This window comes from Pagrus pagrus, assembly GCF_965226575.1.
Source record: "Pagrus pagrus genome assembly, chromosome: 1".
Taxonomy (NCBI): Eukaryota; Metazoa; Chordata; class Actinopteri; order Spariformes; family Sparidae; genus Pagrus; species Pagrus pagrus.
In genome coordinates this window covers 16,305,165-16,333,159 of record NC_140185.1, presented here as the reverse complement: position 1 = coordinate 16,333,159, position 27,995 = coordinate 16,305,165, and the positions used below count along the sequence as shown (strand labels likewise).

The window sequence follows — 27,995 nt, the reverse complement described above, 5'->3', positions numbered from 1 at the left end:
ATAGGATACAATATTGATTTCTGCTGTATGAAAGCAACATGAGGACAAAATAAAGTCTGTTGTATAAAGCGCTTTATTGTTGCCTCCCACTTTATGTTACAGTTTTGGAAAGGAAAGGAAAGAATCAAAAGGAGGAGCACAGTAGCGTTAATTTCTCTATTATCTCTCTTATTATTTGGACGTCTACATGGGTTAGCTGTAGCGATGCTCAGATCAGCAGGACAGAGGAGCTCCCTCGCACACAAACCACAACCTTAAACATAAAAACCAAAAAAAAACGGACAAAACAGTATCACTTATTTTAGATGTTTGAGGGGCGTGTGCTTCATGATCCCAGCACAGCAAAACAAACCACCTTCCAAAGGTTACATCTATCAGTCAACTTTACTCTCCCTGCCTCTGCCAGTCTAAAATGAAGAATGATCGCTGAATTAAAGAGGAAAATAAATTAGAAAGTATATATGTTGACTGTAAAATTGCTATTCTTAAAAAAAATGTCACAAGGAACAGGTAGCAACAGTTTAACCGTCCATAATCAAAATCTTAATATAAACATACAGCTATCATATTAAAAAAACAAATAAGGAAAGAAAGTGAATTCAGTGTCACACCTAAAAATCTACAAAATAACCGAAGCTTAATGATGTAAAGCTAAATGAAGAGGGGGAGGGGCATCAAAGGTTTACAGCCAATCAAGTGCTGCCTGCACGATCAAAGTTTAAACATTTTAAAGTCCAGGTGACAGGAGATCTACTGGTTTCCACTGGGATCAGACTGGAGGTCATCAACAGATCGTCACCCAGCTGGCGGCTGCAAGTCCTCGGTCAGACAGCAGGGCGGCGCTGTCGCATTTCTGGCCTCATTGATTAAGGCACTGACAGTCTTTCATTGGGTTTTTCTCAGCAACCACCACAGCTGAGCGGAGAGGGCGATGAAGAGGAGCCTCCAGCTGCAATTCCTCGAATGAGATACTGGATCCAAGACTGAACCGACTTCCACTGGAGGAGCCTCAACTTTTCTATTAAAAAGTCAAATTTATCTTCACTTCACGTTTATTTCACTGAATGTGATGATTAATTTAATAATGAGAATTTGGAAATGTGCTTATTCAAAATTGCTACAAGACTGACAGCAGTTGGTTAGCTTAGCTTAGCATAAAGACAGCTAGCCTTATTCTGTCCAAAGGTAATATAATCCACCTTCCCGGCCCTCTCAGCACTGTAGTGGTTGGCTTCCACTCGCCGTTAACGTTGCACAAGTTTAAAAGCTTGTGATTGAATGTTTCTTTGGATGTCATGCATTAACTTGAAGTTTTTGAATTGTATAAGCTTGTAACTTTGACTTTTTAATGAAAGAACCAGATATTTTCTAATGCAGTTAGAAAAATCTTTTCGACTGATGAGTTTCATGATGATCCAAGCCGAAGAAATGCTTCAAATGTGAGTATATATATGTTCATAAAACGCTGCCTAAGGGAAATATGAATTGGACTTTACCTTTCAGAACTCGTTGACCTGAAATAAGTCCTCCCTCATCCCAACTCTATAATGCACCTACTTTACATGTAGGCTGTAAAACTTCCAAACTTTAAGCTAAGCTAATCTAACCGGCTGCTGGAAACAAACTATTTCTTCAAGAGGAAGCATGTGTTGATTGATTGACAGATGTATCAGCCATGGTGGTTGCTCGTTGCTTCTTGCCCCAGCTCAGCTCTGACCAGGCCTTTTCTTCCTTGATTAAATGTTGATTGTCCGACCCTAATGACTGAAAATTATGATAGTAAGCAGATAAACAAAATCCAGAGATAGAAAACGATGTGTGACGTCCCAGATCTTATGTCCATGTTCCTCTACAGTCTGTTCATGATGGCAGGCCTCCAGAGACTTCTTTCAAACAACAATGTCGTTGACCTCAAGCTGAATGAACAGCATTTAACAAAAAGTGGACTCTTCCACTGGCTGGTTTTCAAAAACGCAGAAGAAAAGACAAACTCAGTGATGAGTTTTACAGTCAGTAACCAAAAACTGTCTGGTTTCACACTGGGCGTGTCTACATGTCAGCACTAATAGCTTTTGATTGGTCCTGGCATCTTGAGTGTGAATGTACCATTGGCTGGGTGATCAGAGAGGGCGGGCCATCAGGAACCAACCACCTGGACGTAGTTGGCGGGGTAGAGGCCGACCTGGCCGCTGCTCAGCTGTCCTTTACACCAGCCCTGCTCGTCCTCCTCTCCCATCTTCAACAGCTCCTCGCCTGGAAGGAAAGTCAGCTCACTGTTAGATTAAAGGCACCGCATGCACATGCACATACACACATTCGTGATGCAGATGATCAAAACTGGAGGAGGAGAGGCCACCTGTCCCAGTTTATCAGTCATCTGGTCCTGGTTCAGGCTAAGCAGAGCTGAGCTTGGCTAAGCTTTTCCAAACTGAGGTCCCTTCCTCTGTGGTCCCATCAGGTCCCATCAGGTCCCATTAACTCACTCTAAACCCCAACGAGACAGGACTGCCCTCAGGGGACGGACTAAAGCTCCACGGATTCAGCCTGGTTAAACACCGCCAAACAGGGCAACCTCACCCTCCAGAGTGTCCAGACCTGAGAGAATTATCACCAGCTCTGCAGCTCCATGGATCTCCTTAGCCTCCTTTAGCTCATTGTTTGGTTTTATGTTTCATTATGTTTTATGTGGGATTTTTTTCTCCTCTTACCTTTATTATAAGGTCAACCCATGTTAATAAACATTTCTGTAAATGTGCCAGCTTTCGGCGGTGAGCTCAGCTCTCTCATCAACCCAATAAAACTTTTTCAGTGGGACAAAAACAAATTTGCATCACTGGTGGGACAATAAACGCACTAAAAACAATACGCTATTCCTTGTCCCATGATACCTTGTGAGGACTCTGGGCATGACTTCTGTTTATTCATTTTACTGAACAGGCCTCTGTAAAAGATAATAGAGATAGAGAGCGACATGCTACAGGTGTCTTCCCTATTCTTAGAGATTTCTTTCAATAATCAAATGATGTGGAAACAACTCGGCCTTCTACATCAGAGGGATGGAAGGACAGCCTGAGGAAGTAATATAAAAACATTAAAAACTTGCAGCTGTTCTCTCTGAAAATGTTCTGATAAAGCCACAGTACACAACCCGCCCAGAACCAAACACCAGTCAGAAACAGTTAAAGACTAGCTGGTGAACAAAGCAAAGCTTTGTCAAATAAGGTGCAGTCTGGACTGCGGTGGTTTTTCAGTGGAAAAACGCACTCGTACATGAAAGAAATGTATTCCTCTTCAACAGCAGTCAACACAACACATTGGCCTACTGTGACTGTGTCATATTCAGAGCTTAAAAAGACATTTAGGCAAACACGTAGATCAAACAACAAATTACACTGATATTTCTGTTTTTCCCCTGAAGTGTAAGTCACTTCTGTTAATCACTTTTAAGCATTTCAAACCAACTGTGTTACATTGTTGTTCCTTGACTTACCTGACAGATGAGCGAATGATTTAAATCAGATTATTTTGATAATCCGTCAAATTAGGATAAAACACACAATTAGCATCCTTGATATTCAGACAGAGGTGAGAACATCCAGTGAATCAGGAAGATAAAACCACTCATAAAGGGTTTCATTTCCATCACAAATACCTCAATTCTTTGGTGAGACAGTTTTTTTTTTAATTTTCAGCAAAATAAAAGCATCAGTCCTCTGACAACATCTTCTCTGTGCTGGACTCAAAACGCTTTTATTTCCAAATAGACCTCATCAGCAGCCAGTGATGATGTCAGGCTGCAGCAAAAACACACTTCTCATGTTATCAGCAATTTTACATTGAAACTTTTGCAAAGATGAGCCAATTCAAGTCACAGAAGACAGTTTTATATCTTAACAGAACAACACAGGTGGAACTTTAGAGAAGGGAAAATATCGATATCTAAAAATATCATATATTTAGTGTTTGGGGAACACTGAGGAAGCCGCTTTCATTTCAAACTGCCATTTAAACAAAAATAAGTTGTCTTAATCTGCTGAAGCTGAAGAGTTTCTCCAAGTTTTACCTATATTTATTTATTCATTTTAAAGAGGCGGCGGTGTTTCTGTGACTCAGGCGGACTCACTCATGCAACATTCATGAACGTTCAGCAAGTGACTAACATGCAGACTGAGGTAAGCTGTAATAGTGTGTTTTACGGGTGTGTCCCCACGACTTTACAGTCTTACTGCGTCATCAGTCCACATGTTTGAAACAATGTGCTTGACATGAGTGCGTGTGTGTAAGTGTGTTAAAACAAGGCATCACAGGTGAACAAAAAAAACCAAAACATATTTTGCTTTTCAACAGAAATCTTCAGGTTCTGTTTTCTACTTAGACATATAAATGTTCTTTTATTCATCAAAGCTGAAGTTTCAGATAAATTTGCAAATTGGTTGAAATTATGTTAAAAAGGATCGTGTCAGATTTAACTCCGTTTTGCATATTTTATGCAACAACAGCAATAGTAAAACTACAATTTATCAAATCAAACCAAAAATCAACACTCTTTCCTGTGATGCCTCTCCTCCATAAGCATTAGTAGGTGTTAATACCTGCTTTAAAGCTGAGCTCATCGGCCTCCTGGCCCGTGTAATCATAGAGCGCTCGGACTCGCACCGCCTCTACCTGATCCTCCTCGTCCTCCGCCTCCCCCACGCCGTTCACTGCCAGCACCTTCTTAGGACTTTCGTCGTCTGACCAGTCTGATGAATAATCTTTGACCCTGAGAGAGGGGATGGGTAACAAAGGGACAGAAAGTCAAACAGACACCAAAATACAGAGTCTGAAGTGTCCAACCCACCAGATACTTCTGACAACTAAACGCAGCATCGTGAGTTAAATAAAAATAAAATAATTATCCAATAGTGAAAAATCCTATTAACAAGAGTATCATAAAGTCAAATTAAGTTAATTAAAAAGTTGCAGCTACAGTCTGCTGTTCATCACATGAACCCCTTTAAACTTAATTTGCCCCAAATGAGGTGTTGTAAATAAACTCAGAGAGGCTCTGTAGCTACAACATGTAACTTCTGGCAACCGCAGCTGTCGTCATCACGGACGTCCAGCAGAGAGCACAGTGTGTGAGAGGAGTCAGACACCACACAGTTTAATGAACAACACACAGAGGGAGACAAGCTCATACAGAGAATAACAGATGAGCACAGAAAGTCACTGGAGCTGTCTGAAATCAAATCCTATCTTATCTGAGTTTCTGAATTTTAACTGTTACTGGACTATATAGTCCCGTCAAAAATTGCCTCAATTGAACAAAAAAATTGCAAAATCTGACAATGCAACACTTTGCCTTTGATAGATGTGCAAATTAAACTTGAGTAAACTAAAACTCAAGATAAAAACAGTAACAGTACAGAAAAAATATATCGAAATGCATTTGCTAAGGATGTCTGTAAAGTGTTTTACTACAAACTGTACTGGCTCTTGAATAATATTTGATACCATCAGAGAGTAAAGTGATATCATTTCAGTCATTAAAAAAATTACAAACCAAAAGGACTATGCAGCTTTTATTACATATTGAGCCATTTTCTCAGAGTCAGAACATATCCAAGCTAGCTGCAAAGGGCACAATACTTCTGTACAACTCAAGGGACATATATATTCTCTGCAAGTCCCCTTGAGTGCTAGCAACAGTGTTATTATTAGCACTTTTAAGGACTAGCACAGTCTGCCATCACAGTGCCTCGCCGGAATAAGCTAAATGTAGATTGTATTTTTCCAATTCAGATGTTTACCCACTGTTAAATTTAGAGAAATCATTTGATTTTCCTGCCAAACTGTATATTTGCATCATTAAAATAGGCTTTTTATTTCACATTTCACATCTATGAAGATTTATAAAACAGCAGAACTTGACAACACATAAACAAAGCACGCTCCTTTTACCGTTGTACACCTGACACAAAGACATTATTCATATTTTGTATTGGAGTTTAAAAAGAAAACTTTCTGTCTCATCTGCAATATAAACCTTCTGTCTCAAAAGGCGACTGAGCAGTTTTACTGAACTTGTTTCGCAGTTTTTTTCAACCGTCTTTTCACTTGCAAACAATAATATCTGGACATTTTTTTATGATGTTTCAATGCCTGTTTTCTGCTGAGGGAGGGATGGTGGTGTGTTTGTGAAGGATCAGCAGCAGACATGATGACATGACGGGATTAGATGGAACAGCCGGTGACTTGTAGCCAAATATCTGTTGCTTTTGAGGAAACACACTGCTTCAGGGGATGAACAGTGGCTAAATCTGGTAACAAAGTCTCTCCCTCTCTCTCTCTCTCTCACACACACACACACAGTTTTCTAGCTTCTAATTACAGTGTGTTATGTACAGGATGTTAACTCCCCAGGGTGACTCCAAGGTAACAAGCTAAACTACCTGTCTGTCTGTCTGTGACTCACAGCACACACACAGAAAACGACCTATAATGAAACATGGTCATAACGATGATGATTTGTCTGCAGCAGACGTAGAGACGTGTCCTCCTACCTGCCGGTGTTCAGGGTGATGGGACTCGGCGGAACGTCCTCTCCACCTGAGGAGACGATGTTGGTGAGGGTGACCACGTTGTCCTCGGAGTTTCCACCTCGATCCTTCCTGCTGATGGAGCGACTCGCCTCTGGAGACCACTCCTGCACACACATGCAAACACACAGAGAATCTACTTACACTGTTTTGCAACACAGTCAATTTGATCAAATTAAAGCAGAACTATATAAATTAATTTTGCTTCTCAAAAGATAAAAAGTCAAACTCATAAGCTCCTAATACTCTTGCTACTACAGTCTCATGTTTGGTCTGGTATGACTACCTGCAAAAAGTGGCTCATGTAAACAAACTTTTCATAGATATTGATGTGAACAGACCTACTGTCATTTGGAACTGAACTCTGAATGTCCTGTTTATGGAGGTGTGTTTGTGTGGCAGTTAAGCCTCTGACAAAACTCTCATTTTCTGCTATTCTCTCTCCCTCCCCTCCTTTTTCCTTTCATTTCCCTAGATTCTCTTGAGTCGGAGCGTTTTTAAATCATGGAAATTGGCTTATGAAGCTTTATGAATTTAAGTGTAAAGAGACATTATGCATGCCATTATCCTGTAACTGCCACTTGTGGCCACAGTGGCAGCTGTTCAGCAGTTTACCATGTCTGATTTACTAAATTCAAAGTCACATCGTGGTGGACCAGCCCAAGTTAACACCTACTGTTTGTGTAGACAGACGTGGCATGATTGCAAATAAAATTAATGGAAAGACAAATTCAACAAGGGTGTAAACTGGCAAGCACGAGTTGAGCTGAAGTTTTGCACTTGACACTTCATGAATCTAACGTTACTTCATAAACGTATCGAGACAAGTGGGAAGAGAAGACAGATTGGAGGGGGAAAAAAACACAGAAAAAGCTTTAAGCCGATTTCTGAGTTGAGTCCAAGACATTGGCCTTGCCATTTAACCAACCAAAACGCATTCTCATATTTCATAAAAACAAGTGGGCTGCTAAGACAATACATTAAATGTGCTTTTCGTGTCTTAGTGGCCAGTTAATGAACACTCTCTCTGGTGTAGATAATCAATGAGTCTATCGGATCACACCCAGACAAAAACAAACACAGACACACTTTGGCCATAATAACAGGGTGCTGACAGAAGGAGGTGGCTGGGGATATAGTTACTGCTATTTACTGTCTCAGTGGAGCACAAAGCGGCCTCTAAACCAACAGCACTTCAGCAGGTGAGTGTGTGTGAACCAAATGTCCTCAGAGTTATAGAATTAACACCACAAACTCACAGCTTGTACCTCTAAAGTTGAAGATTAGAGGAAACTGTAATGCTCCTCCCTCTTGAAAAAGTCTTAAAGGTCTAAGCATGCAGCAGAGGTGTTGGTGTTATGAATGAATATAACCGACAGAAAGTCCCCACAAGTGCAGAAATACAAATGTGTGTCTGTGTTGGGACAATGGCCCTCTGTTTGCGTGTCAGCAGCGCTGTGGGAACGCCAGGAGATTCCTCAGAGGACAGAAGAGATTCTTTTCTTTCTGCCAACATCTCTCTCACTCCTTATTTTTCAATCCAGGAAAAACTGGGGAAGCTTAATAGATTTAACTTCATCACTAGAGGAAGGATTCTCACTGTTTACAAACACTGAAAATAATATGAAGTCATTTCCAATTGACAAATCTCCTTTAATGTGAAGAAAATCTCATGTGGTCGTTTTGTTTTAAATTTTCAGTAAGCTGTCTCACTCTTAACATACTCCTTCCTGATCTTTACACACAAGTCTGAAACTAAATGCTCACCTGACTGTCACCTGACTCCATGATAGAAACAGCTGAATTATCCTTTAAGCTGTTTACGGTATAATGAACCCCTACACATACGTACAATTTTCTTACTGTAAGGGCCTCAGCTGCCTTTCTTTATTGTTACACTGAGACCCAATTTGGTAACACCTTACTTTAAATACCCCTTTTAAGCATTCATAAGTAGCATGTAAACCTTTGATAAATAGTTTATAACACTATAGGTCTAAGCAGATATACTGCAAGTGTTTAGTAAGTATTAGTCAACAACAGTATAAACATATAATGCATGACAATGTAATAAAACACAGTTAAAATGTGTCTTCACAGGAAAAGTTATAATTGTTGACATGCAGCAAAGGGCCACAGGCTGTAGTTGAACCCTGGGCCGCTGTGCTGAAACACACTCTGTACATGGGTCGCATGCTCTACTGACTGAGCCCCATTATTTGATATTTTTATAAAAAGAAGCAAAAATGTTCAATTGTTTTGCCTTAAACACAGAGATGTTTCTAATATTTTGTCTTCCCTCACTGATATTAAAGAGATGCAGTTCTCTTTTCGGGTATTTGTATGGGTTAAGCTAAGCTTTCAAAAACATGAGGAAGCACTAGTTTTCACATGTCAACATCTGCCTCTTTGTGCCTCTGACGCACAACTTCTTGACAGGCTTTGTTTGAGCATGGCCAAAATAATCTTTACCAAAGGAGCAAACACTCCTCCGTTTGAATGAGCCGCTGTGTGAACTGCTGTGTGAACACACCTTTAGTCATCTGATTTTCATGTATTAAATTCAGAGAAAGGACAAATCGACCTGCAAACATCTGAAATCTTCTGTGATCCAGTTCCCGCATTTTTATGTATTACATGTCAGCTCCTTTGTATGATTTGAAATTCGAGGATCCAGGTCTGGAACAGTGCACACACGCACGCACGCCAAACGCACACACACACAAACCCACACTCAGTGTGTAGCAGCCAAAAATAAAAGTGGAGGCTGGGAGGCAGGAATCCAGGTGATTGTATCTCTATTGTAACTTGACAATTGGGTCTGCAGATCTTTTTTCAGACAGAAAATAGGACGCTACAATGATTTCTTCATGGTGAATCACTGAAAATGAAGCGGGTGTGGAAATACCTGAGAGTAACTGATCATAATCAGTTAAAGCCTCAGGCTGGATTTACAAAACCTCTTGATGAAAGTACTGAAACTCATCAAAATTGATGTCTCATTCTTCCATTTTTATCTTTCGTACCTACAGTTTCTTAAAGGAAAAGTTTCCACAACTGGTTTTAAGTAAAACTAACTTAAACCATGCAAACACAAATGTGTTTAAATTTACAACTTGATCTGAGGAAGCCAGTCTGACGCAGCCAACGAGAAAATCTGAGCTTCAAACTGTTCACGGTTGAGAGCTCCTATATAGCAGGAAGTTAAGAGGCAAACCAAATATAGATAATCTGAGGAGAATAATGCAAATCTATGTCTTGTGCATCCTAACCCTGACAGCACATATCTTATCTTACAAACATGTTTCAAAGTTTAGAACTTTTCCTTTAAACTCTGTAAAGACAACAATCACAAACAATCACTTGTATTCCTGCTTCTTAGAATCGGTTGTCTGTTTTTTCATATCTGTAAATATTTGTTTGTTTGTCCTCTGGTCTGCACAGTTGAGGTGAAATCTGTAGATTTCCACCAACGTCTAAATAAACCTGTGTGTGTGTGTGCATGTGTGTGCGTGTGTGTGTGTGTGTGTGTGTGTGTGTGTGTGTGTGTGTGTGTTCAGACATTCCTGACCCCACTCAGAGCTCTCAGTCACACAACAAGGCTTTCACTGGAAGCCTGTTTAATATTCAGTCTGTCTCTCTGAAACACACACACATACACACACACTGAACAACTACTGTATCCTGCACAGTACTCTTGTTTTCTTTACATGAATGAATCAGGCTACATAAATAATTCCTAGTATGAACTGAAACAGAGTGAAAAGTGTGTGTGTTTGTATGTATATATGTATGTGTGTGTCCATCCACACCTCAAACTGTGGCCAGTTCATGCTCATGCCGGGTCCGTGGGTGTTCCTCCACCATCTGAGATCATCAGTATCGTTGGCCGCTTGGATGGTCTGACCTAGGTCCCGGTACAGCACTTTGAACCTATTGGACAGAGCGACCGTCAGTCATCACAACACATCTTCACTATCAGGGAATTATCAGCTGAATCTGCAGCTCCCCTCAGCTTTACGGAGCATTATACCAACTTTAATGTCATCATCTTGACTATTTCTTTACTTTCACCGTTTTCGGCCGTAGCAGGCAGCTGTTATCACAGAAAAAGATAAAAACAAAAAACCACTGTACACTAACCAACAACCGACACTGTTAGAGAGGGGCAGATATTTCCCTCTGGAGTTGGTAGAAACCAAATCAAGAGCTTACAGAGAGTAAATATTGGTCTTACATCCACCAGGTGAACACAACATGACTCCAAACGACTGATAATGTTGCTCAATTACTACTGGTTGTGTAAATAAGCAACTCTTTGTCAACAAGTTCAACATACCAACTTCAAAGGTAATGAGAGGCACAAACAATTTCTTGCTGCTTTAAATTAAAACAGATGGTGTATCTAAAAATAAATGGCAGAGTTACTGGAAGAGAACAAATAACAGGTCAGACTCAGCTTATCTCCTCAACACGACTGCTGTGTTATACAGTTTAAGCAGCATTATATTTTTGGTCACTTCGGGGGAGCAGAACAAGCTGTAAACTCAACATTGACATTATGGCTTGAAGTCCCGTTTGTGTCACCTGGTGAGGGTAAGGCCCTATATTCTCTCTCTTTACTCTCTCCCTGTGTTATATTTACTGCAGCACGTTACTGATCCGGATGTGTATTTTGGGGGCTGGGCCTTAAAATTCCTGAAGCTTCCATTTAAAAGATGGAATTCCAGATAAGGCTATTGTATGTGCACATTTTGTAGTCGGCACTATCAGCTCTCTGCTGGTTTGTTTACACTCAGAGATGATATGAAGGAAAAAACTGCCTCCATTCACCAACATCCAACCTTCCTGGGAGCTACAGGTAAATGCTAAAAAAAAAAGCCTGCTCGAACACTGTACCTCCTCTTAAATCCTTTTGACTCTATTCAACAGAGCAAAGAGGGCTATTCTTAACTATAAACTCCATCCACTTAATGACACGAGAGACTGTAGAGCTCCAACTTTCAAACTCAATATTCCACCTTTTCCTTATGGTACATGTGCAAACTGTGATGTGAAACCCATCAAATCTTTACGTAACGTTTCTTGCTGTCTTGCATAATTCTGACACGTAATACTACAAAAAGGGTATTTTAAACTGCAAAATCTGTTTGTAACTGCTCACACGTAAAAACTTATGCAACCCTTGACAAAGGGTCACAAGTTGACACCACTTCATTTTATTGGGTAAAAATTTTCATTTTACCAAATCTGTTTCTATCTGAATCATTTTTTGTGGCTGTCATGATTCCTCCTGTTCTCACAGGCCACAGAGAGTAATTTCAAACTTGGTACATGAAACAACATAATTTTGACAGCTCCCTACTTGACTTGATTTTTCCACCATACATTACAACAGATATATGTAAAGTCCCTTTACAGCCAGTATGGACAGGAGGAAGGATTACAGTGGCCAAAAACTGTTTTAATATACAAATGGGCATGTGAGAATGGTCTGAACTGAGGTCACTGTAGGAGGGCAGGTGGTCTTTCATTAGTTCATTTCATTTTTACAACTCGAACTATAAACTTCTATTTTCGAGACTTAACTATTTTAACTGTAAAATAGACCTTTAAGAAACAACAGAAAAAAAAATACACTCCCATCAAATCTCACGACTGCAGGATTCACAGAGGTAGTTAAAGATGACTTTCAGTCCAATATTTGGATAAAGATTTTTCTTGAACTTTACCAATCATGGTTACTGTGGTAACAGTGGTTTGTTTAAATAGAGTAAGAGGTCAATAGTTAATGAACGACAACATGAGTTTTCTATTAACTCCTGTGTACATACACACATGTTCACACACATCCAGTCCTTGACAGTTCTGCATGCCTTCATTCTGAGTCATGGACCCTGAATCACCTAATCACCATCTTTCTCTTAAGATGTGTGTGTCCATGTATATGTTTGTATGTATGTGTGTGTGTCCTACCCTTCTTTGACGGACAGGTCAAGGTGTTTGTGGATGTCCAGCAGGACTTCCTTAAAGAAGCGCAGCCTCTTACGCTCGGCCTCTTGGGTGAGGTCGAACACCTGCTCCATGTCCTCCATGTAGCGAGGGTTACAGCGGTTCAGCTCCTCCAGGGCCTTCGAGTAGCGCTCCTTTGCCTGCCACACACACAGAGCACATGCTGAGCCACTGTACAACCATTTGTCAAACTAAACTCAGAGAGATGAAGAGAGGCAAATGTATCTACGTGTCATTAAAACTTAAGATTGATGGCTGCTCTGTCGGAGGCAGTGTACACACTGTGAGAGGCTTCATTCAAGCGTCATCCTGTTACAGCTGCTGCTGAGAGGTTGTGACTGCATCAACTGTATGTAATGACCTGCAGCTGAGAGGTGTTGAATAGTGCTGAACTGCAGAAATTAATTTCAATATTCACCAGGATTTCTTGATTGAACCCACTGTATTATGTAGTTAATGCTTTTTTGCATATGTGCTTCTATGTCCATTTGTGCTAAAAACTTCTGCTTTGTCCTTACAAATAGCATTCAAAGTATTCAAAAGAGAAATCATTTATTTTAAGCCAGCCCAATTCTAAAGCCATCCCTCACGCAAGTGAGTCAAATGGTTTCACTCCTCAAAAATCCTCTTAAGTGTCAAAAAGATTGCTTGATATTGAAAGCTAGGGTTCATTTACTTGTCAAGAACTGTCTCATTTAAAGAGTCTCTGGTTGCCTGACAGAACTCTGTGCTCTGTCTGATCTCGAGTTTGTCTCAGGATTTCCCTGTTTTTGGTTCATCATTTCCCTCTTCACGACCTGTAGCTACTTCTGTGCCGTTGGGTTTGTACAAAGCAGAGAAGACAAGACAAGCCCGGTCATGTTTCAAAAGTCAAAAACATACACAGGTATGTTTTTCTGGACTCATGGACACACCCAGACTGGTACAAATGGAGCTACGCATGGGACCATATGTGTGTAGGTGTGTGTGTGTGTGTGTGTGTGTGTGTGTGTGTGTGTGTGTGTGTGTGTGTGTGTGTGTGTGTATGTGTGTGTGTGTGTAAGCTTAGTACTTTCTCAGCCTCCTGGTTGCAGCGCTCCACCCGTGTCGTGTATTTGCGGACTTCCTCCTGTGACTTGGCCGGGTCAGCCTTGGCGTGCGTTTCCCTGGTAACTGCCGTCCACTCCTCCTTCCTGGCCTGATGGTAGCTCTTCTTACTGGAATCCACCTTGACAGACACGCAAAGACACACAGACACACACACACACAGACACACACACACACACACACACACACAATGCTCCATCTTGATTTGCTGTTGTACTCAGTATAGCTCCTGTTACATACACCACACCTCGTTATCCATCCTAAAACGCAGTCTTGTTTCCTAATCAACACATTTGATGTAACAGTCTAATATTAGAAACATGATTCATTCACAAACACTCATCACAGTATTTTGACAAATTAACCCCCTGCAACTATAAATGCAGCTTCACTGACATGCTACAGAATGAATCAGAAACCAGTCAGGCAGCCCTCACCTCTTTCAGTTTGCGGACCCAGGGTTTCTGTGCTTTGCGGAAGCCGTCATCCGCATCCTTGGTCTCCCTGAAGCCTCCGATCATCTGCTTGTGGTAGGCGTCCTTCTGCCAGCTGCGCATCTTCTCGCTGTCCTCACCTGCCAGCCTCTCCCGCAGCTCCATATGCAGCTCGCTGAGCCGATCGGCTGCCTGCATAAAGGCATGCCATGCTTTCTCCAGCGTACCGTACTGAGGACCTGAGGTACAAGGAGAGGAGATACTCTCTTTCCATTCCACTTAGCTTGAAACATATAGTGGGTGCAACCACTATTTCATCCAATCATCTTTGTTGGTTTGTTTGTGTATATAACTTTTCATTCTTAAGGTCAAGGTCAAGATTATGTACGAGCTCACTGAATGTGAAACTTGCACAGACATATTATCATTCTAACCAAGAAATAGTTTGATTGTGGTGAAGATGGTCAAGAGTGTTCAGCCTATGCTTTCCTAAGTACACTTATGAAATAAGACAGTGAATTATACATAAAGTCAATTATAAAAGTAGTGTTTTTATTTTTTTTAATTTTTAATTTTTATTTTTAGTCTACTGTCTAATTACAGGTTACAGGTTAAACCCATGTCTAAAGTTTGAAGCCTTAAAATAGAGCTCCATAAAAATATTTCTTGAGTAAAATTAGGGATTTATTGATTCGCTGCAACAAAACTTGAAGCTTTAGTTGTAGGGCTGACACGATATGAGATTTTTACATCTCGATTAATTTGAGACTAAACAAATACATGAAAACAATATTTTTTAGTTATCCAGAGAAATTTGAAGAAAAAGAAGGGAAAAAACTAGCAATTAAATATATCTTTATCTTTGTTTACTGTGTGTTTTGTGACTTTTTGGGCATTAAATAACCCCCAAAATATGAGTGTATGAAGGTTGAGAGCGTCTGTAACCAGAACTAAACAGAAAATAGGTTTATAAAAAGTCGGTATTGCGACACCGCTACTTGGCAGTGTAAGAGATCAAACATCTCCAAAATGTACCAAAGGTAAAATACTAAACATTTTGTTGTCATATGATCAGTGTTTTCAACTCACCTTTCTCCACAACACCCCTCCATCTCTTGGCCCAGTCGCTCAGCTGCAGAGCGTAGCTCTTTTCTATCTTTGCCCTCTCCTGGAAGCAGCTGACCACCTCACTACACAGCCGGTGACCATCGTCGACCCTCTTCACAGTACTTTTGTAGTTCCCAGGCTGCACAGAAACAAAACACACATATTGACTGGGGAAACGGAAATAAGACTTTACCTATGTGGGTCATTCAAATCCTTTTCAACTGCCTCATCTGTTGGTCTGTCCATCATCTTGTTTGCTAACATTAGTGTGGCATAGTGTTAGCATGTCAACACTACAGGATGATTAGTGACGATGTACAGAAGACTGAGATAGAGATAAAAGTAAAAGAGGACAGACAGAGTGAGAGGAGTTGAAGGTATGTAATTTTCCAGATGGAAGCCTGTGAAGCCTTATTTTCAACATACGCCTGCTTCTCCATTTTTCAGAGTTTATTGACAAACTGCATCTGATCTGGTTAAAAAAGTTGAGTACATAATGTCTGCTGCTTGATGTTAAGTAGCTGATTTTGTAATGCTACACCCTGTGGCTCACTAAGTAGAGCGGGTCATCCACTAATCATGGGGTTGGTGGTTCTGTCCATGTTAAATGTCCTTGGGCAAGACACTGAAGCCCAAATTGCTCCAGGTGGTCTGACCAGCACATTAGTTGGTTAGCTCCCGGTCATCAGTGTGTGAGTGTGTATGATTGGGTGATTGAGAGGCAAAATGTGAACTGCTATAAATGCAGCCATTGCTCAGTGCACAGTTGTAATGATGTCACAGTTGTAATGATTTCACAATTCATCTTTTCTCTGAAGTTGTCTCTTAGCGTCAGAAATAAGTGTGTTTGTGTGTGGTGTGTGTTCCTTCTGTACCTCCCAGAAGCTGTCAGAGCTGCCCAGGACGCTGAGGTCTCCATTGGAAGACATTTTGGGGTCGCCCTTACAGCACAGAATGATGGCGGCTACAGAAAAGACTGCGGAGAGAGAAAGAGAACACCATTTATTACATGCAGCTGCTTTCAAATTAAAACACTCAACACACTATCACAAGCTAGGACAATCTCATGGATTTGTATCCAGTCATCTCAACAAACAGAAAAGGACATCAGGAAAATCAAGAAAATTGACAGCTATCAAGCACCTTTACAGAGTTACGTCCAGTTAAAACGGATCTAATGCAAACTGACAAAGGACAAAATAAGAACAGTGAAACAGTAGAGCCTAATGCACACAAAGCTTGAAAGACAATTCATGATTTCATACTGAATCGAAAGATCTTCGACATACGTAACTTGCGACAGACTGATTTAAGCCTAGTACGCACAAAACAGTTGATTTAAACATCTATGATTCCATGACAAGCTCAATCTGCTGATGATGACCATGATATATGATTGAAGGCTCCAGAACAGCTAATAAATGGACTTTCCGATATGTGTATGTATGATTGTCCTATAACACATCTGTAAAATAATACATGTTGTCTATTTTGGGCATCAAACCTGTGAGCCCTTAGTCTCTGTACACAGCTCTACACTTTCAGCCTCTGGCAAACTGCAGCTCCACGTCAGTCGACACAGAAAGCTACAGAGTCTTTACCGCTAGCTGCTGCCCACAGGGCTGTTTTCTCCACGTCGCTGCCCAATTTGTGTTCCACACACAACTGGACTGTGTGTAGCCGACAAACACTGATGCCCTGTCTCACACATCCGCTCCATTACTGAGGCAGGAATCTGTGTCAGCCAGTCCGGTTCATCCACAAAGGATCTCATTCATCAGAGAGAGGATGCACAAACATTTGTACTGAATCATCTCTGATAATAACTCGCAGACACAAATCATTTTTGACTTTGCAATGTCTGTGTCTCTTCAAAAACTAGTCCTCAAACTGCCACAGAGGCAAAGAGGGATGAGATAAAGCCTGAAGGTGACACCTTAACTAAAGCAGGGTTTCCACTCGGTGGACACCTCAGGGGGTCCAAAGAAAAAGCGGAGGGGTCACACAATGATTAACATAATAATTCAAAACAATAAAATAAATAAAAAAGGGAATTTCTGACAATTCTCAGATTTTTTTCTTCTGAAATAGAATCTTTCACTTAGTCTGGCCCAAACCCAGCAACAATATTGTGTGTTACAAACCACATATTAGATATTTATAACATGCTTATAAAAGCTACATACGTCGAAGTAAAGTGTTAAAAATGATTACGTATATGCAAAGAAATTCTCCATCAACATTAACAATAACCAACATCATTCTGATGGTTAATGAATAGAAAGAAGCAGCAGCCATTAAGCCATAAACTTTATAAATGTAATATAAATCTCTCCTTTTGGAGTATTGATTACTTCTTAAAAGAGAGACAAGGGTGTAATTTACATTTAGACCTGTATGATGTAGCAGAATAAATATGCTATTTAAATTCAGCAGAACTCCAACATGACCTGAGGGGACTTCTTCAGCTCTGCTGCTCTGCAGTCATTCAGCTGATGAACCCTGTCAGCAGTTCACCGTGACCCGACTTCTCTATACATCAACTTCCTTCATGCTGTCATCCCATTGGACAAAAACCTGTTTCAAGGCCAGACAACATCCTGTGGCAGACACAACAACCTGGAAGGAAACAAGCCACCGCTCCAGTCCTCGCTGTGTGTAGTGATCCTCTGTCTGCAATAAACCAGAACCCTGCTGCTTGAAACTGACCCGCTGACTGTGAAAAACTCAAGTCTCGTCTCCGTCAAAGTCACTTTGAGTAAGACGGTTAAAGATTTGTGCATTGGATTTTGGTTCATGTGCTGCAACTGTGGGTGTAGAAACTGGACCATGAAACATGCGCGATACAAAAAACTGCAACCCAGAAGAAAACACTGAGAACAGAGAATCATCAAATAATCGGTGAAATTTAAACCATCACTGGGGGAAAAAACAAGAATTTATAGGTGCCTGTACCTCACCATGAAGTTGTATAAAGCATTTTGTGACTCCAGAGGGAACTGCTTAAAAATAGTTTGAAAATGAAAAAAAAATCTGTAGGTTTTTGCCACTCCTCATCTCTAAAAGCAGTCTAAACCAGTCGTGTACTGTTTGTGCAAAAGAAAATTACTTAAACGTGAAATGTAGGAAGCAGAAAACCTGATTCTGACTCAAGTTGTGGGTATCGTAGGTGTAATGTTTTGAGAAGACTGCAGGGGATTAAAAAAAGAAAATATCTCTGGTTCTGCTGCATCGATTTTTATTCCTTTGTTTAACTGTCCATTATGAGTCAACAATGTGCTGAACATGTACTGTAATACTTTTATAAGCATACAGTACATGTTCACTTCTGCTGCATGAATTACAACAGCACAATTAAATAATGTCACACATGTCACTTTCCTTCCTTACTTGAAGGAAAGATGGCCATTTATGAAACTAAAAACTACCTTCTCCGCCCTGACAGGTTGGGAGGCTTTTTGATGAGGAAATGGTGTGTTTGAAGTTCTTAATTAACACAGTAAGTCAGAGAAAACAGGAAGACTCCTCACTAAAATTTGGTAAAATATAATTGAGGTAGACACAGTAATACTTAGTAGACAGAACAACTTTATTATTAGACCATCGCATTTCAGCTTGTAACCTTCCATCAAGGTCATCATCAACCAGATAAAGCCTGATGAAGGCCACATCATATTCATCCTTGATGAGAGGCTGTTGTAGATCCTCTGCATTTAGACTCTAAGTTATTATGTTACCAGGTCTGAGCTGTTAATGTCAAAGTTTTGTTTATGCCAACACTGTTTGTAAGAGGCAAAACAAATGTTAATTTGTATCTACATGTCAAAATCTCTCCAAAAATCCAAACTATATGTAAATATTTGTAATTCACATGGTCAAAACATACTGAGTGGACTTCTAAGGTGCATTTTTCCAGAACAGTAAGGACTACACCTATGTCATAATTTAATTTTTTACAGATTTATTACTTTGTAAAGCAGTTTGAAGTGCTTCTATATGAGGTTGACTTGACAAGACTGTGAGAAGTTCCTGTTTTTTTTTCCTCCTCCCCGTATTTCACAATGTTCTCTCTCACTGTAAATAACTAGTTGACTCCCAAAATAACAGCAGCAGATCTGTGCACTGGGAGCAAACTGGTGGTAAATTAGATGCTGTGTACAATAGCAGCCTTGGTGAAATCTGCTGGGAACAATGTGGGAGTGAGTCTAAATAAACTCTATAGACTGTAAGACTGAAATAACAGACCAGCTAACAGCAGAAGAAGGAGCATGCACCTACTTGTGCGACATGCTAACTCTGGGCTGAGCCATTAAAAGAGATCAGGTTTAATATGTATTTGTAGGCGTGTGTGTTGTGGCTGGGTGTGTTTTGTCTGAGTTACAATTGACGTTCGACATTAGCAAACGCTGACGTTCATCTACACAACAGCACAACATCACAGCTATCGGACAGTGCAGCTAATCCCCTTCAGACAGCTGGGTTCTAATTTTCTCCCCACACTGTACAGCACAGGTGGAAAAAGCAGAAGGGCGTGTGTGTGTGTGTGTGTGTGTGTGTGTGTGTGTGTGTGTGTGTGTGTGTGTGTGTGCGTGCGTGTGCGTGTGTGTGAGATTTTCGCAAGTGAATGACAAGTATGCTAGCAGCAGAAGTATCTGCCACCAGCATGCTAGAACATGAGTGAGTATGAGAAAACTGACTTTGCCAGGGATCACTAATTACTGCTCCTATATCCTACAGGACAGCAGTGTGTGTCTGTGCGTGTGTGCCTCTGTGTGTGAGTATCTGGGTGTGGCTCAATGAAAGCTAGTAGGTTTGGCTGCTTACACTTGCATTGTCTCTGTAGCTAATCGAGTTGTGCAGACACTGACCATAAGAGTCAACAGAGACCTACCGTTCAACACATAGTGCTTCATGCAACACGCTCCCTCATAGAAAACAGCCACTCAACCATAATTTCAACACAAACTGCTGTCATGGTCGATCACATTCAAACACAAACAGCTCTGTATTACACGTGCTGGGTCCTGATAGGCTCAGTGCTGCTGTGTGTGTATGTGTGTATGTGTGTATGTGTGTGTGTGTGTGTGTGTGTGTGTGTAATCTGAACAGAGGTTGATACTCGGTCTGATCTCACGTGACCCAATTCTTATCTTAATCCTAAAAAACAAACAACAAATAGTTTTGAGTCATATTACCATCTCTCTATTGCTAACATGCTGATGTTTAGCAGGAATAATGTTTGCCATCCTAGTTTTGTAAGATAGCATACTAACAAATACTTGCATCTGCTAATTAGCTCAAAACAAAGTACACCAGAGACTTATGGGAATGTTACTAGTTTTTCAGGTCCTGCAAATAGACATATTACAAAATTGGCCCTGATGTTAGTTACAGAGGATACTTTTCTGACATTTCAACCTGAGAGGAACATGAGTGTCTGCAAATCTGTTAGCAATCCATCCATCAGTTGAATAAATGGATTATAAAAATGGATTTAGCCTCTTAAAAAAAAAACGAAAAACCATGCCAGGCATGGCGCACCACCGGAAAACACTGGTTTACTGGTGATGTGTTTCTAGTGACGTGTCTTGCTGTGATTGGCCTCTAAGGCAATTTTCCATTAGTAAAATTATGCAGCTAAAATGTCTCAAGAATCACAAATTAGATGATTAAACTAACAAATAAAGAACATGTTAACATAGATTTCCATGTACTTCAAAGTTACTTACTAGTTTAAGTGATGTATTAAGTATTGTTATGAAAAAACAGTGTTTCAACTATCAACACAAAGGTAAGATGAAGCAGAGAAAGAAGAAGCACCTTCTAATCTCATAAATAACAGACCAAAAAAAAGAAACCACTCAACTACATAGCCAACTTACCCATAGTAGTATTGCAAAAATCAGAGTCAAATCAAATCAACAAAATCTTGTGTCCAAAAAAAAAAGAAGAAAAAAAAAAAAGACTAATCGGGCAGGCAAAGCACGCCACTTCTGAAACACTCCCACTGGGATATGAAGTCGTGCGGAGGACAAAACAAAGCCAGATTTCAGATTCAACGTCATAGAGCCGTGCTCGTCAGAATCAGGGAGCAAATCTGAACATTTGAATAAATCTTGTTAAACATACCTGAATTAAAAATACTTCAACATAATCCTACTCAATATTTTGCTATTAAATTCCTTTAATTCCCTCATGGACCCTGGCCTGAAAAGTATCTCCATGAACAGATGGTCAGTTGAAAGTTCTGTGTTTAGTTTATGTGGAGAGTCCCTGAGACACACACCATCCCTCCAGTGGCTCTGTGTGTGTGTTTCTGTGTATCTGCGTGTGTTCTTTGAGGATGTTTACATTCCTCCATCACTGATCATGAACTTGGGTTCAATTCCCTCAGTTTAACCACACACACACACACACACACACACACACACACACACACACACACACACACACACACACACACACACACACACACACACACACACACACACACACACACACACACACACGCGACAGGACGTCAGCCCGTCCTGGAGGTCAGGGACCTGCTGGAGCTGTAGACAGTATGGTCAGAGGGGTAGGAGAGTATGTATGGCACATACAGTAAGGGCCGATGTGAAGGTGTAAAGGTGATAACTTACAATGTGAGAGATGATTTCAGATTCAAGCTAACATCTCTGAGTATTTATATAGCTTTATATGACACGAATTAAGCAGAGGCCAAAGTTTTAGCAAGCTGTTAAAAATATTTCAAGATGTCAAATAACACGATATGATTTTTTCATACATAAGCCATTAATTCAAATGCAATTAGGTGCCAAATATGTAATTAATTACAAAATGACAAAGTATTGCAACATGGCTGCTCCCTTTCATTGAGCTGCTACTAAATCTTGATGTATCGCAAACAGAAATGTGACAGCAAGTGGAGAGGATTGAGATGTTCAACTAAAGGAAATCTTTGACATTTAGGGAAATATGCTCAATCGCTTGCCAAGAGTTAGTGTACAAACATGAAACTGATATCAAGCTTTTTATCTGAGCATGAAGCTCAGATAAAAAGATATCTGAGAGGTAAACCGCAAGATAGAGGTAAACCGCTATCTTGGCTATCTTGGCTTCATCCAAAGTTGACAAATCCACTTACCAGCAGCACTGGGCCATAATTAACACATTGTATATCATTCATTTAAAATGTACAAAAACCTAAATGTAAAAAGTGACGATTTCCTGACCAATAAATAGTTGTGGCCAAAGCAGTTCTACACTTCTCCTTGGTGCAGATTGACCAAATGACATATAAAGTATTAATAATGAGATTTAGTATGTGGATATTATTACGTTAGTACAGACCTAGCCTAGCGGTTTCCTGTCTTTATGCTAGCCTAAACTAACTGGCTGCTGGCGGGGCCTTTATATGTACTATACAAACTTCAGAGTGGTATTACTTTTTCATCAAACTCTTGGGAGAAATCAATAAGCACTCAAAATGTCAAACTTATGTGCATCACCACGTAACAGGCGTTATAAAATATTTATTTTAATATATTTACTATAAAACATATACACTCCAGTCAGTCAACAGTTGCTACTGCTGTAGTAGCCTTGTTTTAGATCACACTACTTTGCTCAGCATGACCCGCCCTATTCTGCCTCTGATTGGTTACATCCTGCCAGTGAAGTAATGCGCATGTGCAACTCTCACCAAAGATTGAACAGAGGCGAAATGTCCCACTCTGTAGCTAAAACGGAGCATTCAAGACAGAGTAAAAAGGGCCGCTGCAGCAATGCACCACATGAGAAAAATAATGTGTGTTTTGAAAATTAAAGTATGTAAACCTATTCCACTAGGACCCCCACGTAGAAGAATGAACCTGAACATTAACATAATATGACCTCTTTAAGAAAATACTCAGGAATTATTCAAATCTTTTTAAAATGTCCTCCATCACAATTCTGTTTTTGTCTCAAGAATGTTTGTGTTACTGTGGCCCCTGGTTTCGCTTTCATTGACTCCCTTAACCATCTGAAGGCATCCAAAAGCAACAGGTACGCTGGTGATCCAAAACTGGGCAGCAGACTGTCAGGCTTGACTGACAGAGAACAGGAGGACCGTTGAAAGAGGGAAAAAGTGATGGAAGGAACGAGGCCATGAAAGAAGAGAGAAAGAGAAAAGAGAAGCTTTTGAGAGATTAGCGGTGAAATTAGGGAAGTGCAGGCAAATACAAACTCAGTTTGGGATGAGCCAAGTGTTGCTCATCATTATGTGCGGCAAAGAAATGTGAAATAGAGACAGACCTTTATCAGTAAAAAGAGAAGTGAGGAGGAGGGTGAAGAGGAGGAAGAGGAGGAGGAGGTCTGATAGCACAAAACAAGTATCTTTTGATGTGGTTTCTGTCACATAGCAACAAAACACTGCTTAAAGGGAACGTGGAGCTGGTTTGGTGAGCTCATATAAACAGAAGAACTATGGATGCACATGCACACATACACCAGCTAAACGAATAAATCAAGTATCAAATGACATTGACAGAAGAATTCATCACCTCTACTTCTCTTTGTGCTCGAGTACCGAGGTTTGGTTTCCTCACCACAAAGGCTGAAACACCAGTCATCCTATCTTGTATCTTAGAGAAATAAATTGTCTTTTGAGTATTAAACACACCGGTTTCCAGGCGTCTGTTCGCTGCTCACCTCTCCAGTTTCTGAATTGATTGTGCTCACTGATGTTTCCACAGGTTGGAAAAACTACTGAGCTTTCTTGGCAGGATTAAAAATAGAGACACAATCTTTCATTGTCGGCTGAAAAATGCAGACAGAAAAAGTGTCAACAAGCAGATGTACAAGTTACGTACAATACTTGATTTAAGGAATCCCATAACAACTCAATCTGCCTTTATTCCTTTAAACAACAAAAAAATACTAACTGATCATAGCAACCACTAGCTTCAATGTCAGCTAAGAGTCTACAGTCGAGCACAGCAGCACTTTGTTTGAATACCAACATCAGCATGCTAATATGCTCACAATGACAATGCTAACATACTGATGCTAAATATGTATAATGTTCAGCTTGATCACTATTGTAGTTTGGCGTATTAGCATGATTACATTTACTTATTTAGCGCTAAACACACAGTACAGCTGAGACTAAAGGAAATGTTCTAAGTTGGGAAGTATTTGGTCTTAAACCAAAGTCTCTGACAGATTTAAATTTTGACCTGATAAAGAGTCTGGAGCTCTCCAAACACATTAGAACTTCTCCTCTGGGCACCATGGATAACTGAACCAAATTTCATGCAAATCAAAGAGTTGTTGAAATATTTCTGTCTGGAACAACATGGTGCGTTGACAGACCAACATCGTCATCTGTAGAGAGCCTGAAAATCATATCAGCAGGATGGCTCCAACACACACTACTGATTGGTTAGGTCAAATTAACAGAAATGGCAAACATGAACTCAATATCAGACAATGGGGAAACTAAATTGCATTTCAATCTGATTATCAAGCCAACAGACACTCAGTGTGGCTCTGTAAAGTTTGTGGTTTGATTCTTATCAAAGATGGCAACTGTAGTCCGCTTGGATTCAACTGATTCCTCTGTCCGTTTATACTATTATGTTTAGTATGTTCTCAACATCTATAGTTTCTCAACAACATAACTAAATGCATTGCATTAGTATTGCATTAATGCCTCTTATTAAGCTCCAAAGCTTCACTGGTAGTAGCATATTATGGACAAAGCAAGGATTTTTGGGAACATGCTGAACATACAGTTCAGCTGTGCTGCAGGGACAGTTTGAGAGGTTCCTGTTGAGGTTTTGATGCTATTTTTTGCCATGACTGAGTCTCCATGTGAATCCATTTTTACTACTGGAAATCCAAGCTGACAAGACACAAACCTTTAACAACCCCTTTTCAAACCTGCAGCAGGGAGGGTCTGAAATTCTCTGATTTCTTTAAATATTATTACTGTATTTGTCAGTGCTCAGTGTAAATCAGTAGTACAGCTGTACATCTGTAGTCCAAACTACCAGAGTAAACACCACATATTCTCTTCCCAATAAAGCACCATTTGCTAGATTCTCCTGCAAGTTCAGTGACATTTAACATAATGACAAAAACACAAGTTGATTCAGTCATTTATCATTCAACTGCGATTTACTTCCCTATTTATGACTTAATTTAATTAAAGTATCATATTAAAACAAACCAGACATCTCAGTTCACAAGCACAAAGAGAAGACAATCAAAGAGAGACATGAAATTCTGTCAATCATGTCACTCAAATACACAATAAGGAGGTATCTGCATCTAATCCAGGCCTGCTACAGAGATGGGTGATGGTAGAGAGAGAGAGGGACAGTCATGGCAGGACAGGAGAGGATCCTGGTTGTTGGTTTACAGAGAAATGGGTCAGGCCAGTGTGGAGGAGGAGGAGGAGGAGGAGGAGGAGGGGAGAGACCAGCTGAGGGAGGGATGAGGAGGAGGGAGTGACGGATAGAGAGGCAGGTCCAGACCTCATAAGCTCCACTGGAAAACTCACGGTCATTAATCTGATTAATGTACACCAACAGTTTCCCTGCAGCCAGATTCGGTCTATATGTTTCTACATATCCAGCAGGTGGAGGCCAGCATGAGTATAAGTCTATAAGCTCCTCTGCTTCAGTATGTCTGCATTCCTGCAGAGTTTCTGAGAGTATGTAGGTACACGTCGGGGCCTGGAGGCCTCTAACATCTACAGTATAAACAGAAGCATCTTGTGATACTTTTTTGCTCCAGCTGCAGTTACTCTGCCAACAGCTGGCCAGAGAAACAGCTGTGTACCAGATCTCTGCTGTGTCTCTTTTCAAAATGAGAGACTCGCTGTATAAAAAAAGGAAAATGATACCATGCTCAAAATTATGATTGCTGTAGGCAAAAATAAAGCACATTATGGGCCACAAAAAGCCACCCTTGTACTGTGTTTTGATTTGATTTAACTATCTGTCCTTTGAAATGGCAACCAAGGTACAAACAAGGACTAAAATCTATCTCAAAAAAAGTTTGGAAGTGTAAATGTGTTTTGGACTGAATTACGTAATGGATGAGCTCGCCCACAAGCTGTTTTATTAGACCTGTTTCCATGTTACAACCCACCGCAGTGTGTGGCTGAGCTGTAGCTGAAGCTTCTCCAAAATGCCAACTGTACTTGATTATCGCTGCTTCTCCAGCCCACGGTGTAGTCACAACTACCAAGTTAGCAGATACATGCTGAGTGAAGAGTCAAGACTATAAGAAAGTAAGAAGGAAGAAGTCTCTCTCCATCCTCGCAGCCAGCAGCTTTAAATCTTATGCCAATGTTAAACAGTATACAACTCACTACTACTCCAAAAATTACATCCAAAAAGGTTTCATTCATGTTTGTTTGTTTTGAATTGTCTTGACATGACTAATCGATTAACACTCCTAGTTTGTGTGATTAAGGTAAGATGAAAGTTTGAAGGTACAGTCTGTCATTTGGTGAAATACACTTATTAGCTTTCTTGCCATAGGTCACGTGAGAAGATCAATAGCACTTTCATGTCTGTATAATAAATACGAAGCTACGCCAGCAGCCAGTTAGCTTAGATTGGCAAAAAGTCTGGAAACAGGGGGAAACAGCTAGCCTAGCTCTGTCCAAAAGCATCAAAGTCCACCCACCAGCAACCCGACAGCTAACTGATTTATACATAATGTCTTGTTAGTTGAATCAACAGAAAGAAAATGTAAAAGTGTAAAAAAAAGTGTGCAGCCATTTCCTCCTGTTTCGAGCTATGCTAAGCTCACCAACTGCTAGCGGTAGCTTAATATTTACCATGCAGACCTGACAGAGGTATCAATGTTTTCATCTCATTTCCAGCAAGAAAGCAAATTATTATTACATTCTGATTTTAAGAATGAAGAATTTTTTCTCAAGGTCAAACAGTGATTGTGAAATTCGTCCAATCACATGACATTACAGACAACAGCATATTGGGGACTCAACACATATTGATGTGTCGAGTACACTGCCAGCATTGCCCTCACAACTCAAGCAAACAACAGTTTCACTTTGCGTCTTGTGACCTTGTGAGGCTTCAGAGACATCTGCTTGAGGCACATGTCATTTAAAGACAAGGCTGAAGAATGGGTTATTGATTCCTCTTCACTAAGACAACATGAACCTTTCCTACATCTGACTGGACAAAACCACAAGGTATCATGCTTTTGCTTCGGTTTTCCAAACTGGAAAGACATTGCAGCTGTTCTGGAAACTATACACCAATATCTGTTTCTGAATAGAGTAAATGTGAGGCAAGACAAAGGTAGTTCCTCATTTAACATATTCAACACAGTGTATAAATTGTAGATAAGAATTTTGATAGGTAGTGAGCCTTGTATTTAGCTAGGTCTGATACCTATCTTTTCAGGCTAAATCACATTTCAAAGTATGTTTAAAGACTTAAGACTTAGATATCACCTGGTATCACTGAGTTTACAAAAAGATAACAAATCAAGATACTGAGAGGATTATAAGTAGTGTGTGGGAGGTGCGAGCAGAAATCATTGTGTGGAAGTCACATTGTGCAAAACACAGAAAGCAATTTTGGTGAATCACAAAAGCAACATGTTAAATGTTAAAGTGCTGTCATTAGATGACAGGAGCACAATTAGCATAATGATGAGCAGTGAATACACAACATAAACAGCACACAAACCACATGTTACATAGGAACAAAAAACACTGCACGCACTGTTGAAGAATACAGCC

The 27,995-nt window shown here is 40.3% G+C and overlaps 1 protein-coding gene across 2 annotated transcripts in view; it reads right to left on the bottom strand.

The window, feature by feature from the left end:
* Positions 1-55: 55 nt before the first annotated feature.
* pacsin3 (protein kinase C and casein kinase substrate in neurons 3) overlaps positions 56-27,995 on the bottom strand; it is a 33,580-nt gene continuing 5,640 nt past the window's right edge. For both annotated transcript variants that reach the window (XM_084349326.1, XM_084349327.1), the window contains 9 exons: positions 16,096-16,196; positions 15,203-15,359; positions 14,117-14,352; positions 13,645-13,800; positions 12,558-12,733; positions 10,394-10,514; positions 6,546-6,688; positions 4,593-4,762; positions 56-2,253 (listed from right to left, as the gene is read on the bottom strand). In XM_084349326.1, the coding sequence (XP_084205452.1) occupies positions 2,138-2,253; positions 4,593-4,762; positions 6,546-6,688; positions 10,394-10,514; positions 12,558-12,733; positions 13,645-13,800; positions 14,117-14,352; positions 15,203-15,359; positions 16,096-16,149 (1,329 nt within the window). In that variant the 5' untranslated portion in view covers positions 16,150-16,196 and the 3' untranslated portion in view covers positions 56-2,137. The remainder of the gene's footprint in view (positions 2,254-4,592; positions 4,763-6,545; positions 6,689-10,393; positions 10,515-12,557; positions 12,734-13,644; positions 13,801-14,116; positions 14,353-15,202; positions 15,360-16,095; positions 16,197-27,995) is intronic.